Source organism: Perna viridis, chromosome 14 (genome assembly GCF_037379345.1).
Source record: "Perna viridis isolate PV_CMFRI_1.1 ecotype Kerala chromosome 14, ASM3737934v1, whole genome shotgun sequence".
NCBI classification, from domain to species: domain Eukaryota; kingdom Metazoa; phylum Mollusca; class Bivalvia; order Mytilida; family Mytilidae; genus Perna; species Perna viridis.
In genome coordinates this window covers 1,162,109-1,178,427 of record NC_142458.1, presented here as the reverse complement: position 1 = coordinate 1,178,427, position 16,319 = coordinate 1,162,109, and the positions used below count along the sequence as shown (strand labels likewise).

General features: G+C 35.0%; 1 protein-coding gene across 2 annotated transcripts; it reads right to left on the bottom strand.

The window, feature by feature from the left end:
- Positions 1 to 1,126: 1,126 nt before the first annotated feature.
- LOC148597675 (nmrA-like family domain-containing protein 1) lies at positions 1,127 to 15,642 on the bottom strand. 2 transcript variants are annotated; one of them, XM_088560888.1, is made up of 7 exons: positions 15,495 to 15,642; positions 10,847 to 11,028; positions 8,994 to 9,121; positions 8,405 to 8,549; positions 3,540 to 3,635; positions 2,390 to 2,583; positions 1,127 to 2,125 (listed from the first exon to the last, which is right to left on the bottom strand). In XM_088560888.1, exons 2-7 carry the CDS (start codon positions 11,025 to 11,027, stop codon positions 1,931 to 1,933), a joined length of 939 nt encoding a protein of 312 aa, XP_088417014.1. In that variant the 5' UTR covers position 11,028; positions 15,495 to 15,642; the 3' UTR covers positions 1,127 to 1,930. The 2 variants fall into 2 exon arrangements, with proteins under 2 accessions (XP_088417014.1, XP_088417015.1); XM_088560889.1 differs by lacking the exon at positions 15,495 to 15,642 and adding an exon at positions 13,094 to 15,421.
- Positions 15,643 to 16,319: the final 677 nt, after the last annotated feature.

Below are 16,319 nucleotides of genomic sequence, written 5' to 3'. Positions count from 1 at the left end.
TCTAACTATTAGATATTTCGGACCAATACGCAGTCGTCACATAAATAATCATGACAGGATTAATCAGGGACTAAACGCTCTGGTGTTTATATTAGTTTCCTTAATTTGTAGTAAAACAGCTTTAGAGAACAATTTTGATACATGATAATGATTTAGAAGAGAGGAAGTAGACAATCAAAATAGAAATAATGCTCATTATGTGAAAAAATGAAACGGGGAGTACTAACTGTGAAAAAAAATGAACGTTCACAAATACTGTGTACCAAACTCATTCTAATTAATAGAAGAATAGAAGATTATATTATGAAAGCAGGGGCATATAATAAGTTCGTATTCATGATATGTCCCAGACGAAAGTACATTATATATTGTAATGAAATTGGAAATATGAACAAAACGATAACATTTTCTTACGACAGGCGAATTAATGAGAATATCAATAACTTTTAAAATATTGATAATAACTAGAGAAGGACAAAAGCCATACTTTTGTGAACTTTCGTCCCATCAGCTGTCACACTCTCTAGCTAGCGAGTGAAATTATCGCGAACAACTCGATAGCGGATGCCAAACAAGCGTCAAGGATGCATGATGTTCAAGATTGTGAACAAGAGCTTCAGCTTGGTATCCGTTATTGACCTGTACACGATCGTTCTCTCTGGATTTGCAGTATCGGTTGATCCTTGCGCATAATTACGTGTGTGTATTACTGCTGAAACTCACTTGCACCAAATTATTGAAAAGGCATTTATTGTAATTTCTGAGCTACATGTGAGAAAATCTTGATCTACTAATTAAGCCTTCGCAAGAATGGCTGCAGAGATCGATCTCGATCCGTAGAGCTGATTCATTTACATAATGAATGAGTATAAAGTCATCAGAGCGGATCAATAGATTTTGAAGGGGGTTCCAAAAAAGGGAGATTCCTGGCTATTATTAACTCAAATTTGCCCAATTTTACACGATAAAAACAAAATTTTCTTCAGAAGGTGGGGGTTGGGTTCCAACCCCATGCAGACCCCCTAAATCCACCAATGAAATGTCATTAAGACTAGCCTTGAAAGTATATACGACCATGATTTCTATATATCGAAGCAAATGTGTCGAAATTAAATGTAAATACACCTAAAAGTCTTTTCTTTATTAAATTTCAACAAATGTCACTATCAACAATATAAATGCACTGATTCAAATTACAAAATATTGAATACTGTTAGTATAGAAATTATTGTATATTATACAAAAAAAAAGGTGAGTTAGGTAGATCATTCTCCGAACAAGTCTCAGATTAAGTTTCATCATTTTGTCCAGCATTTCATCCTTTTTCAAAATTTGAAGACACTCTTAAATCAACTTTTATTTTTATGTCCATTGTATAGCGTTTGATATTTTTAATTAGTAGAACCCAGAATATACCGGAAACTGACAAACGCGGTTAAGTGCGATCCAACCCGGCATATATGGATAGCTAAAGCTGGTAAATGTTTCGGAAAATGTACGGTAACACATAAAACATAAATGAGACGTACAGATATTTAAAAAATAAAACCAAATAATCACAACAGTCATAAAGGTAAATGTTTCTGGCTCTTGCATAATTCTTTGTAAACGAAATGTATAAAACATCAAAAAGGACGGAAATCAAGAGAACATATACTAATGTAAAAAAAAATGCAGGTCAGTTAAAGAAGGCTATAGATTACAGTTTTTATCCTCTATGACCACCTAAATGTCAAAATGCAGATTGGAATTCATACTTCACAATTTCACAAAAATGTGACTATTGAAAACTTGAAATAACATCAATTCCATAATTGAGTTCAGGTTTTGGCAGAAATGTGTTTTTATAATACACTGTTTTTTTCTGATATAATTCCTGAGTAATATATCTCAGATTGTAGAAGCATTAAGGATTGAAATATTATCTCCTTTACTCCTTCTTTAATTCCTCATCTATGACCTCTTTGTTATGATGTAACCATTTGTCGAATGAACGAATATCAGAATTCAATTTTTTCGTGAGTTTATAGTCTCTCACACAATTTGAGGACGTGAAGAAGTCGAACATAGCCGCTAAGTCCTTTGCTCCCACGAACTGAAATCGTTCAAAATCTTTAGTACGGATCTGAAAAAAGTATAAGAAATTAAAATTATATAAGCTTGGTTTGTAGAATAAGAGAAGCACTAAAGCATATGAAACGGCCAATCCCTTGCCAACGTTTAAATTCCTGTTTATAACGCCAAAATGACCAAAAATGAAGTATCTTCCCAGAAACAAAAATAACTGTACCACGGAATAATCAAATTACATGATTGACATTATTTTTTACTCTTAAGACAAATCATATATTTGTAAAATAAAAATCATGGATATACCCATGCTAATTACTTTTGGATCTTCAAATTTTCGGTGATCAAAGTTTTTATTGAAAGCCTCTACAATTGCTTTCATTGTTAATCTCCCGGCAGTGATCCCCACAGTTTTCCCAGCATAAACCTTCTGCTTGTTGAAGATAGAGGCCACACATTCCCCGACATCCTCTACCGATACCGCATCTATATCTTGATCCTCCAACGGCAAAGCTGTCAAAAAGAAAGGAAACGAACTCTTTAGCTAACCGTCTTCTTTGTTTCCAAATCACTGTGAATTCAGAAATGATAGCGGTGTTTTTATCATTGCGAAATATGCGACTAACATCAATTCGTTATATACTAATATATGATTAAAAGTCGCAGTATGGCATTCTTTTTGTATAGACCCTTGACATTTATCAAAACCGAAAAAAAAATTAAAATCGCATTTTCGACTAATATCACAAAATCGCAAAAAATGCACGTAAAACAAGATTTAATGCCACAGGTACTTGGGGGCGTTTTTTTTTTGTTTTGTTTTTGTTTTTGTTCAGAAGACAAAATACGAAATAATGTGTTACAACAGCAAATATTGTACTCATACTAGTCATATAAAGTTTTCTGATATATGGGGGTCGACTGGTATATAGGACGTATATGCCAGTCGACTCCCATACATTGTATATCAGGCAACTATATATGAGTAGTATGTATGCAATATTTGCTGTTGTATTACACGAGTTCGTATTTTTCCTTTCTTTTTTTAAATCCCGACCCCAAGTACCTGTGCGATTAGATGTTCAGTTTTTAAATGTACTGAAATTGGTTTAATAGATAAGCTAAAGGCAGTTTATTTCTTCAAGAACTGTGAGTAAAATGAAATGCACCCACAAATCGTTGTTACATTGATCTCAATTCGACAAACGCCGCAAATTTCATTACATATATGCAAATAATGATACTTGATTATTTTTTTACAGAGCATGCAGAGATATTTATTCTAAATCGACGCCAGTTTCAAAACACTTCTATGGAGGGTTTAACATGCGCAACGATTAAATGAGGAGGAGTCTTGCTTATTACACTCTGACTTGAAATAATTAAACTGAAAGCGAGTTCTTTGGAGTTTCATTTTTTCATGATGCTTATATCGCACAACATGACATAAAAATGTGTAGCCAACTCACCAATCGCGTACACTCCGTGTTTGACCTTATGAGGCTTGAAAAGAGTAAAGAAGTTCTCATACCAAAACGGAAGTCGGATGATCGTGTAGGTAATTCCTAAAAGTAGAGTTAAGAATTTATTATTTATGTTATTTGCTTTGCAGTTTGCGTATTCGAATAAAAAAAATATTTTAAATCTCAGGAATACAACGCACTAAGCGAGATAACTCTTAATAAATATTTTGCAACATAAAAAGCGAGATACATGTAACTCCAAGAAAACAAGTGGATTACCACAAGGCGAAAACGTATTATGTGTGCAACAGCAAACTTTTTGTACTGAGTTAGTGATTTAAGAAATTTAATTTGCATGTGTAGTATAAAAGATTCATAAGTATGTACAAAATACTAAAAAAAAACTACATTTATTTTCTACATTTAATTGAAACAAATACCCAACATGGTTGTAATGTAAAGTTGTGCTTGGTCGAAAGATTGTGATTTGGTTAAGTGTGATAAACATTAAAGTGATTCAATGAATGTGAGTATTTATGGTTCTCTGTAACGATAGAGAACTTGGCGAAAGGATCGTGTACCTGCCGTGCCAGCTCGATATCCTGAAATAAAGTATCTTTGTATTAACAACATATAGCAGTTAGGAATCTATTAATATACGGTGTACCACAAAGCTTAACAATATACCACTGTTAGGAGGCCGACCCGGCGCACTTCCCCAAATATTTTGTCTGGCATGAAATCTGGATTTTTTCACAAAAATTATTACATCTCTTCGCTCGACTTTTTATATGCTCCTGAGCTGAAACACAGGATCCGTCCTTGCTATGCATTTTTGGCTGAGTAAACGATCTAATTAAGTGATAGTTGGAAAATATGGACATAAATCAAATGTCCACAGCCAAGCAGTCTGTTCTTTAATCAAGATACTTAGAATTTCCTGCCACATGGTTATAAAATTTTTGCCAATTCTTAACCCAGCATAGAAGAATAAAAGAATATTTCACCTCTATATTTCCTTCGATCAATTCATTCTTTTTTTTGTATACGATACTGAAGTGGGGTTTATCTGACAATAATAATATAATCTCATTACGAGATTGGCCTGCCCTGTATTGGACAGAACGGAGAAAATGAAAAAAAAGAAAGACTAGGGATTCCGAACTTTATTTTCTTGGGAGCAATATATTGGCTTAAGCTACTTAGCCAAATATGCATTCGAAAAAAAAACATCATTAATAATGGACTCCATTACTGTCATATAAATTCGAATTTGATAATTTGGTTTTAAAATACGTATCTTGAAAGTAGTCCTAGTTAAACCTCCTATGACCTCATTGAAAAAAAAAATATTTAAAACATATCAACGTCCTATGATATTAAGACACCAATGACACTAAGAGAGTGACGTATTTTATACAGCCGTCATTAGAACTGAGGAAAGGAGTCATTTGTTGATGTTTGTTGTACATATTAATTGTAATTGCTTGTTTTTGTATTGTTCTTTTGTTTTAGCAATAAATGTTGAATTAAAAAAAGTTCGTACGAGTGAAATGCTTTGAAAATCCACGTTTAACGCGGACGAATTGTAAACATTTCGGTACTTGTGTTTAGACAGCAATGTTATTGACTTGACATGCAAGGATAAAGAACATAAATAAAAATTGTAAGAAGACAAAATACATGTTATGGTTGCTAGTTTGAAAACTATCACAGTTATGTTTGGCTGGATTATGCATGGGGAAGATTTAATGTTCTCTTCAGAGCGGATCCAGAGATTTCGAAAGGGCGTACAGAGGGATTTAGAAAAAGGGAGAGACAGGCCAGTGTTTGCTAAAAAAAATCCAACAAAAAGGGAATTACATCCGACCCCTGGAACAACCTGGATCCGCCAATGTTTTTGAAAATGAAAACATGCTCGAAATCATTATGCGCTTGCAGATTGAACATTTTTGAAAAAAACTGGTAGGAGCTAGGTAATCATGGTTAGGGCTGACATTTTGAATTGTATGAACAAAACAAAAGCGAACAAGTCTCCAAGCTTTCTCTGAATAATGCGAGAATGACTTTCAAATCGAATGTGTCAGACAAGTATTTGCATAAAGAATTAATTCAGAAATTTTAATGTTTTCATTATTGCAGTTGGAAGAAGATTCACATGAATAAAAAATCAATCTCTTTGTACAATTTAAGGTAGAAGTAAAATCAATTAAAGCCGAATGTCGTACAAATATAAAGCCAATTTATTCAAAAGTGATTTTGAACTTAGTTCTGGTATTCAATTAAGAGATGACATGCGCTTGATTAAAAAAGTGCACAGGGACCCTTTTTTCAAATTTCGACTCAGGATCGCAACACATAAATGACTTTAAATGAATACCATTTCTTGAAAACACTGTAGGCGTTTGTTTTAAATTCATATTTTGATCACTCTTTTACCGACCTGAAATTTTAGCTGTTTAAAATATAGATGGCAGTGTTGTTAGTCAAACCTTCAAAGTACACATATAACACATAGTGAACACATTGTAGAAACAACACAGATGTGCACGGAAGACAAAACACGAACATAAATCTGTATGACCTATTGAAATAGAACCTATTGCTAAACTTCAGCAACAAAATCACGTTTTCATTTAAAAAAAAGCTTTATAGGCGTATGAAGATGATTTGAAAATGTTCTGGGGGTACCAGAAAAAGGTTAATACAAGGCTATTAATTGTCAAGTTTTTGCACGAAATTAACCAAATTTTTCAACAAAAGGGCAGTTCCGACCTACGGAACACCATGGATTGGATCTGCCATTGCTATGTGACTTCTTTTATTCAACTCGATCTGGTCTTATAAATTGCAGGTGAATGTGGTGTTTTAAAGGATCCACTTTCCTATATTTTCAAGGCGAAAAAAAGATCTTTTAAATTACCTCCTGAGTGGTCGATCTACTGAATAGTATAGAAGTTAAAAATGTCCACGAAATCGTTGGGCGGTTTCCTGATTATCATCCAAACCTCAAAAATGTAACAGACAAACGGACAGACATGAATATATCACTGACGTTACACGCGATGTTCTACCTTTGAGTGTAACAGACGTCAGAACGTTTCACGCGACATTTTTTTCCGTATTGTGGTTTGACTAAGATTTTGTGGAGTAAATTCATGTTTTTGTTGTTATTTTTTCTTAATGACTGTGTATCAACTTACACCGATAATTTTATAACTGAGACATGTTTTCCTTAATTCTTTAACGAAATTGATGTACACATTGTATATTTATTTTCTTCTTTTTTCAAATGATGAATCAACAGCTAAACCAGTGGATAATTGTTCTGGGGGAATATTGAGAAATGAATTTTCCAGGAGTAATTGTTCTGGAGAAAAATTGAGAATATTGCAGAAGTAGGAATATATCTTGAGAAATGCTGTGTCATACCATCGACCTATTCAAAAAGCTAGGACCATTTAAAAGTTTTATTGTTTTTTTTTTTCATTTCATCAATAACAGACAGAATATCTAAAGGCGATGACTCTGATACAGAAAAGCCCATATCTCATGACGATAATTAACATACGTAAGCAAATTTGCACATGTATTTACCTGAAATATGCATGTGTGTAAAAAGAATTTTGCTTGCGCGTTAACATGCCATTTTCAAATCTGCGCATCAAGTGATGAAATCTCTGGTTATTTTTAGGGTTTTGAGGTTGGTCATTTTGACTATAGTCCTCAGTTGTGTAAATATTATTCCTTATTAGGTTTACTATTCAGTATGTTGGTTAATTACTGTTATCTGCAATCATAGAGTGAATTATATCCACGAATATGAATATTAATAAAAACACCGTTATTTTGACCTCTGGAATCGTGCGTCTGACCGTGGGGAAACAATTGTCATCAAAAGAGGGTAATCTCAACGTTTTACAGCATTTCAAATACATGTACTTAATACATGCACAAGAAGTAGGCTTAGGACCGGGAAACCCACCCTCTTGTTGGAAAATGTTAATATTTTGCATTATTTCGGCAGAAGCTATGATCTTGTCTATTAACATATTTTCTGGATCGGACCCCTTCCGAGAAACGCCCTCAGTCTATACAATTGAAAGTATATGTATTCTTGTATACAATGTTCCTTCTGTTAATGAGATTGTAAATGGTACTCTTTTTTTATAGGGAAACCCAGAAATCACTCAAATGTTTCTCTTAAACTGTCTACAGGTGTGCACTCTTTGTTACTACGGTTCGGGTAATGTCTGCTACAGTAGCCCGGAAAGTTCACGGTCTTGTTCCTGACATGATTCGGACAGTCGTCCGCAGTCTGAAGCCCGAAGCAAGTATATCGTCGCCTCTCACTTGGTATGTTGCTACATTATGTTGGCTTTATATTAAAGTCGGATTCTGGTGTTTCATGTATTTTTAGTTGGGAAAAAATGTTGGAAAATGTGGGGAGTCTGTAGTAACCGCGGAAAAAATATAGTACCTAATTCCTTTAAGTTATCTTGGACAACGCTAGATTTGACTGATAATGATATGTAAACAAGCATAGTCTTAAATATGCAGCTAGTTCAAGTATTACGGTTGTTTCTTTATCGGATCAGTATTAAAGAGTAAACTGATGTATACTGTATTTTTAAAAAAAATGTTCTTCCGAAAACACCGTAGAGTGCTATTATGCTATTGGGTGCACTTTTTCGTAAAAGCTCGAACATCGCGTGTAACGTCCATTACAAACCCGACTCGATATACTGTAGAGGGATAAAGTACATGTTGACACAGAGAAAGAGTTAAATATGACTTGGTGATAACACTAGTCAAAGCCATAAGTTAGTTACGAAATGTACCTAGAAATAAATTGTGGTAGCTATACTAACCAACTTCACGGATATATTCCTCTATACCGGCTTTTGAATCCAGATGGTTACACTCTCTGCCAACATACTTCTTCACCGGCTCGGACCCATTAAACACAAGGTGTCTAATGTTAGCATGGACCGCTGCATCAATAGCATTCAATCCCTTAAAATTATAAATAGTATTTTGATTTCATGACCTCTTTTTTTCTTTGTTTTTTTTTATCCTGAGTGGCTCTGAGAAATGTGCAGTAAGGACATACCGGCGTGACCACTTTTTCTACGTTTTTGTCCTTCCAGAAGTGCACGTGCAGTGAGGACCTACCGTAGCACATCTTTTTCTTTGTTTTATACCCCAGAAGTGTGTAGTGGGGACATACCCGTATGACATCTTTTTCTTTGTGTTATCCCTCAGAAGTATGTAGTGAGGACTATCCCGTATAACCTCTTTTTCTTCGTTTTTATCCTCCCAGAAATTTGTAGTGAGGATCATTCTACCTATATAACCTCTTTTTATTTGTTTGTATCCTCTCAGGAGTGTGTAGTGAGGACCACTCCGTATTACCTCTTTTTGTTTTAACCCTCCCTGATTGGCGTAGTCAAAACCTACCCGTATGACCTCTTTTTCTTTGTTTTTATCCTCCCAGAAGTGTGTAGTGAGGAACATACAGTCTGCTCCCTCTAGGGCTCTTTCTAGACTCTTTGGATCATTTAAATCGGCAGTTACAATTATAGCACCTAGAAAAGAAAGGACAATGTATACCGGTGGAAGTTACAATGTATACCGGTGGAAGATACAATGTATACCGGTGGAAGATACAATGTATACCAGTGGAAGATAATTCCAGGTAATAGAAAGAGGATTATTTTGAAATAAGATTTGTTTACATTTTCATTAATTTAGGAATCGACAATATTTTATCCTGAGAGGATGAGGGGGGCGGGGGGCTGGGATTTGATTTCGGATAAGATTTCTTTTTCAGTAAGCGCTTAAATTTTATTTGTGTTTTAGTAGCCATCGACGTCAATATTTTTTATTTGAAAATCTGCCTTGTTTAGGAATGGAGAAAATACAGAATCATTGTTTTAATTTTTTCATTGGATGATCGAGTTATTTTTTCCCCAAAAGATCCAAGTCTCTATCCCCCTCCCCCGTTTATAAATTGGTTGGTTGGTTATGGGAGTGCTTCATAAATTGTCATTGTAAGAAAATATGAAGTATGTTTTGTATTTCTCCACGGCGTACTGTTGAAGTATATGTTGTAGTTCTCCGCGGCGTACAGTGAAGTATATGTTGTAGTTCTCCGCGGCGTACTGTTGAAAGTCTATTGTCTTTTAAAGCACCAGCGTTTTAAAATGCATCAAAATCAGAAATTTGCGGGATACATATTATTTTTGTACTAATTGGCGTACACACTTTAAGAAGATCCAGTTTGTATTAATTAAACTACAAGAATATTCGTGATTTGTCTGTAAATTGACACACTAAGTAATGTGTGTAATCGAATGATGAAGAGTGGATTCCCGCCAAAACTTTCTTTTAAATCCAGTTGGTCATGATAGGGAAGTTCTCTTTACTATCTCTTCCCTTTTTAATTGACTCCGTGCAGGTCCGGGTGTTAAAGGAATGGGCCTGCAGCAGCGCTGGGCTTGTCGTATAAGGCGACTAAATAGTGCTCAGAAACCTAGCCGGGGGCTAGGCGCTCTGCCCACAGAGCAACTGGGATATGTGCCCCAGGTGGTGGAATGGGGTACCCCTGGCGTGTTACATGCTGGGGTTGTCAGGCTATAATACGGAAAACCTGACCGCAAACCATAGTGGTGCACCGTGTTGGGAAAGATGCCACGTTCCTCGTACGTTAAAGAACCCTGCTGTGGTATTCGATAGGAGAAGGAACCTTTGCGATCCGCCACAGGAGGCTAAATTGCCCGACCTTACCCATCTCCCTTTTTCCAGTGGCAATCAAAATTTGTCGACCCTATTATCCTTGTGTCCCATCCTTTTTTTCATTTTATGTTCATTTTATCATCCTTTTCATGTTCATCGTCTGAATATAGCTGAAATATTGCTGCTCGGACGTTAAACCCCAAAAAAACAAAAACAAAAACCTTTATAATTGGGAAAAATATGTGTCATTTTTTACATCAGGAAATTTGGAATTAATGTACAAAACATTGAATTCGCAGTTAAAAAATTTAATTTCAAAGAGGACGATAAGAAAATAAAAGACAAGCCATAAACAGGGTAACAGTCTTGTTTTGGTGGCAATATATGGCAAACAACAGCATGCACCGCATGCATAGAAACGGAACATTGCTAGTATACTTCTGGGTCTGTTGACAACATCAAGATTTTGAGATTTAATCAATCTCCTTATATCTTAATTTCATTAAGCTCTTAAAAAAAATTTATGCAAAAACAAAAGTATGACAGCTTACGACCTAAAAAGTGTTTTATCTAACCTAATTCTGCAAGTTTCCTAGCTTTATCACTGGATGACCTTCGGGTTACACATTTGACCTTGAACCTAAAAGGATCGTCTAGTAACGCCCGCGCTACTGAACTTCCTAACAGACCCGTTGCTCCAAAAACAACCACGGTCTTGGGTCCTTCCGGTACATCTGTACTAGCGCCACATCCCATCCTATGAAACAAAATCAGACAGTACTATCAAAATGTGGCAAAAAGAGTACATAAAAAGATATGAAATAAAATGGAACATTTTACTTTTAAAATAACCTACTCTAATTAATGCTATTAATGCAAGAGGTTGTCCTGCAAGGTACCTTTCGACTTAAATGGTTGAGTACTAATTGAGGAACGGATTTCCAACTAACAGTAAAAATTATCAACGTGCTAGTCCACGTACCTGTTTTATGAAACTCTTTTGCCCGAATGACAAAATCACTGACAGTCATTTTTTTCTTGGTGCTGAAATGCTTAAAAGTACTTAATTTACATCTATTAAGTACATTTAATGTCATTTTGTAACAATTGAAAAAACACGTTCAAATGAAGACAGCACAGTTTGAAGACAAAGTATGTAAAATTGTGTGAACTTTCCTTTTGGTAGCAAAATTCAATGTAACAATTATTCCAAATCTCATTTTCGAGACAAACACTTTGATAATTCATATCACCACTAAAGAGACATAAATGCAAAGATATCGAAAATCATCGATTTGGGTTGGACACTGATGTATCTTTAGTCGAACATTAACAAGCGCGGGCAACCAACTATGGCAAACCTGTGATGAGCTTGGTCCAGCTTCTCATCATGGATTAGGTATACAGTTTCCTTAAATAGAATATGGATGAAAAATTTAGTAAGACTTTCTCTAATTTTATCAAACCGCATGCCTACATGCACCATGTGACCGCATTCTTTAGTTTGCACATCCATGTGAAAACTCGGTATTCAACGAATTTTAAAAATGGTGAATGCCAATTGGCCACGTGGTGATAATAAAAAATGTACTGCCATTTCAAAAGGCCGTTCTTTGGGGCATTTATTTATAGCAAAACGTCAACTTTTCAAGTTTATTTAGCCCCGTTAATAAAATAATATTCAATCAGAAATTTATTTAAAAGGGGAGGGGAGGATTTTCAACCCAAGAGGATCCTGCAAATAATACTCGTTCTTTTGAGTACCACCCTACACATCATTGTTATCTAAGGTTTCCTTATACAAATCTATACGGATTTATCTTGAGACCAACCACTATCTTTCACCATTTGGCGCTTCAGTGTAGCTTTTCAACAGACGAATGGGGGTAATGTGAAAGAGTGAGTCTGTGTATCACGTGTTAGAGAGTGTCCGAGTCATGCAGGTACATGATGGTGACTGAAGAAAGTGCTACAAGTGACGGATTGATTCGCATACATGTACTTGTAAAGGCTATACATGGAACCAACAGATTGTTGGAGTGGGTCACGTGTGAATCTAAACAGTAAACAGTACACAAAATGTGTTGCCTTATGGTGAACTCGAAATGAAGAGGATATAAAAATAGATAAGCGTTTATGGTATAAGGTACGTCATTGGGTCGGAATAAAAAAAATGCTTGGTTCCATTTGACCTACTTAATTATCCATTGTGTTAATTAGTTTTTATCTTTGAATAAAAATACAAATAATTAATTGAAGAGCGATTATCCTTTACATGTTTCTGTGTTATTTAAAACGTGGAAATATATGAACACTGAACGTTTTTTCTGGGTACAGTTCAGCGCCGATCCAAGGACGGGCCTGTCGGGCGTACGCCTCCCCTAAAATTGGGGAAAATATGCATTTAATTTTGATTTTTTGACTTTTCTACCCCATTTTTTTTCCATTTAATTCTGTTAGCACCCAAAAATTGAAATTATGGATCCATCCCTGCATTTTTTAAGTCAAGAGCACAGCCCGTACCACAAATGCGTTTTTGGTCTTCGTGTAGAAAGTGAAAAATAAAGAGGCAAACAAGAAGCAAGAAATGGTTGTCTAAGTAATTTCTATCGTCACGGGGAAAGTTATATGGAGCACATTGAACAGGGAAATTAATCTGCTGACATGATAAAGAAGTGTGAAAGACAGAAATAAAATCTGAAACAAAAAGAAGCATTAAATTTTCCTGGAATGAAAAGTATTCCAAAGAACCAAGCAAAGACTTGTAGACTTAAAAAAAGAAAAAGTTGGAAACTTATATTTAGTTCTATCATATAACTTACCTTGTCACAGACCGCCATGATTAATAAATATATATAAATATCGGAAATTTGTTGTGTAACGTAGCTATGGGAACAATAGATCAATACCTCATGTCTGATTCCACCAACTACGGAAATGAATTGATTTACCAGATTCTAACAAAACAGTGATCATTTATGTTCAATCATTTATCATATTACAGTGGTTGCATAATGAGTGATTTCAGGAATTGCAGTGGTTGCCAATGATGTTTTTTTTTCTTCGTTCTTAACTATCTTTGGTGATCTCGCACGACCGTTTCTTACGGGGATTTTATTACATATTACATGTAGGAATTGCTGTTAGTTGAAACATACTTTTGTTGGTGGCGGTGCCTTACCTTTGGGATATCTGACTGAAGAAATCGGTCAAAGAGTAATCAAGGGAACGAAGATTCTAATGAAAATCCAAAGAATGTAATCCAGGGACAAAGACCAGACATGGAAAACGGACAAATACAACAAAGAACATATAATGACCAAAATAATACATACAAAGTTAAATGAAAAGTAATAAAAAAAGTAAATGAGTAACTCGAACTCAACTAATACGGTATATCCTACTAATGACTGTGCTACCTTGTTGATGCTCTAACCTACTTTCATGCATGGGTCCGAGAGCGTTTTCCCACCAACTGTTTGGGAGTACGTCAACCGACGAGTGGGTTGCTCTATACAATCCGAGAATTTAAAAACAGCCAGAGGTAGATCCAGGGGAAGGGTAACATCTTGTTATTTACATGCAGAATTTTGGCAAAAATAAGCAATTAATACCTCGGAACCCCCTTTCTCTTGACCACATTTTTCAAAATCTCCCTCAGTGCAGAAATTTAAATGCAAGTTTGTGGCTTATTAAATGTGCCGGTCATATGTCGGTTCGAGGTGGAGGGATAAAAGATTAACTGAGTATTGTGGGGTGTTGAACACGCCAAAGATTACAAATTAAGTCCCTTTATATACGGATAGACCCTTCTGTGCTAAGTTGATGAGGATGCTCAAAATATACTTCCGCTAGGTAGAACAAAAGAATTTTCCTCGCAGAAGAGTATTTTGAGCATGGTCCACGCATGCTTCACGCATGCCCATCGACTTTCTCACAGTTACGATGTAGCACAAAATGGTATATTGTTATATTAGTTGGCTTCCTGTTCTTACTGATAAACCTAGCAGGGTTGTAGGGTTTGGAAACGGGGGCTGATAAGAATTAATAGCTGTTTTTCGTTTAAAAAAATATGACGGCGTCCCTGGTGTATTATCTTTATGGTTATTTTTTAGCACCATGTCACTTTACACCCCAAGAAAGATTTAATTCTTAAATCGTGCAAGAAGAACATTATATGTTTTGTTTTAAATCTTAATCTATCTTACTTAAATAAATTTAAGTAAGATCATTCAAATCGATCTAATACAGATGGATTATGACATCAAACCCAAGTTATAAACTTTGACCGATAGTTAGAACAAACAAAATTTCCGGATTCTATAGTGTGTAGTTTTCTATAATGTTCCACATATAATAGACGACCAGTGATATGTGGAAGTTCTAGGCTTTTATATGTTGTTATTGTCCCCAAGAAATCATACTCTAACTAAATTTTAAAGCGAAAGTGGAAGAAAGTTCCAACCTCTGAAAACCCTATGAAACCGCCAATATCCCCTTTTTAGGTTAATGGTACGTATATCTCGTGTATTATCATGTTTAAAAGTTCTATTCTAAGACGGAAATTTAAGGACCAGAATTAAAATGGTTTGTTGTAAAAGAATATTAAGAGGGTATACTTGAGCAATGTTAGATGTTGTCTGGTAACTCAGCTATTTTCTGAGTTTGGAAAGACGGAATTCCAATCTCTTACGTTGTAAGGGAAGTCTAGAGCAAAGGAGATATTTGAAAGGGTTAGATTTTTAAAATGAAGTATAACCTTAGAAAAATAAATCATTCAGAGTTCATTGTTGTTGAAGACAGTATCACCTAAATGGGGGCACCAAAGGCCAACAATTTTTGTTTGATAAACCCATTTTAATGCATGCATTTACACACAAAAATACGTTAGTCTCATAATTTTTTGCAAATTGATAAAGGGGAGGATGCGCCCCCTGGGTCAATTTATGGGAGCCAATCTCGTCGTTTCTGATCTTGTACACATGTACATGTAATAGCTTGTTCATACTTAATGATGAAAACGGAGAAATGTAAATATTCAAACTGTAAAAATACATATCACAGTTTAATTCGGGACAAAAACTGTGACGTGAATATACAAGATATTTATATAAACGTAAACCATTACCCCTAAATACCGACAGATCATCGTCTCCGTAACCTGGGAGTTACGGAATGTTGTACGATACACGGGGTCATCACAAAACGACAAAAAAAACCTACCTCGCAACCAGAATAAATCACATCATTCTAAAAAAAGAAAACTTCGAATCTCTTCCGACATTTTGAATTTCAACCCTTTGTATCCATGTTTTATATCCAAAACATTTAAAGATCTATTGTATTGTATAAGATATCATTGAACGTCACACTTGAGTGATCTGTAATTCATTTCTGATTGATTTTAATAATCCAGAGGCCATTATGTTTACTGTATAGGATTAGTAAGGTTATATATATACATTCATTGTAATTCGTCTTTAATGTGGATAAAATGTACAATTAAATTGCAGACATCATAACAAATATTTATAGGGGTTTTTATTATCTCATCAAGAAAAAAAATAAGTGAGAAAAAAATATGATTTATATACAATAACGCAATACTAAATAAAAGTTAACGTGATTATTTTTCATGTCAACACATAAAGAATTATAAAAATTCAAGTGTTTATTTCAAATATTACTGGGGACCACCCCTCCGATTGATCCGCCCTAATGAATTTGAAAATTTATGAAAAAAAAACGTATTTCTGTGTGCATATGCCACTAGTATATGCACGCATAAAAATTGTTTACAAAGATTTTTTGTGACCCCACCCCTTTTGCCCCGTCCCCCTTTAGGTGATTCTCTGGATCTGCCACGGTTTACAGTCTTCTGTTTTAAGTGGGATGTTTAAGTATATTTTGTGATGTTTAAAGCTGCATTAGCTGTCAAATTTTTTCAGTTTTGATTCTATGGAACTTTGCTGCTAAAATGAAATAAGTTTGTATTGAAGCAATAAATGTCGATGATACCTTCAGAATATTGTGAAAACAAGGTTTTTT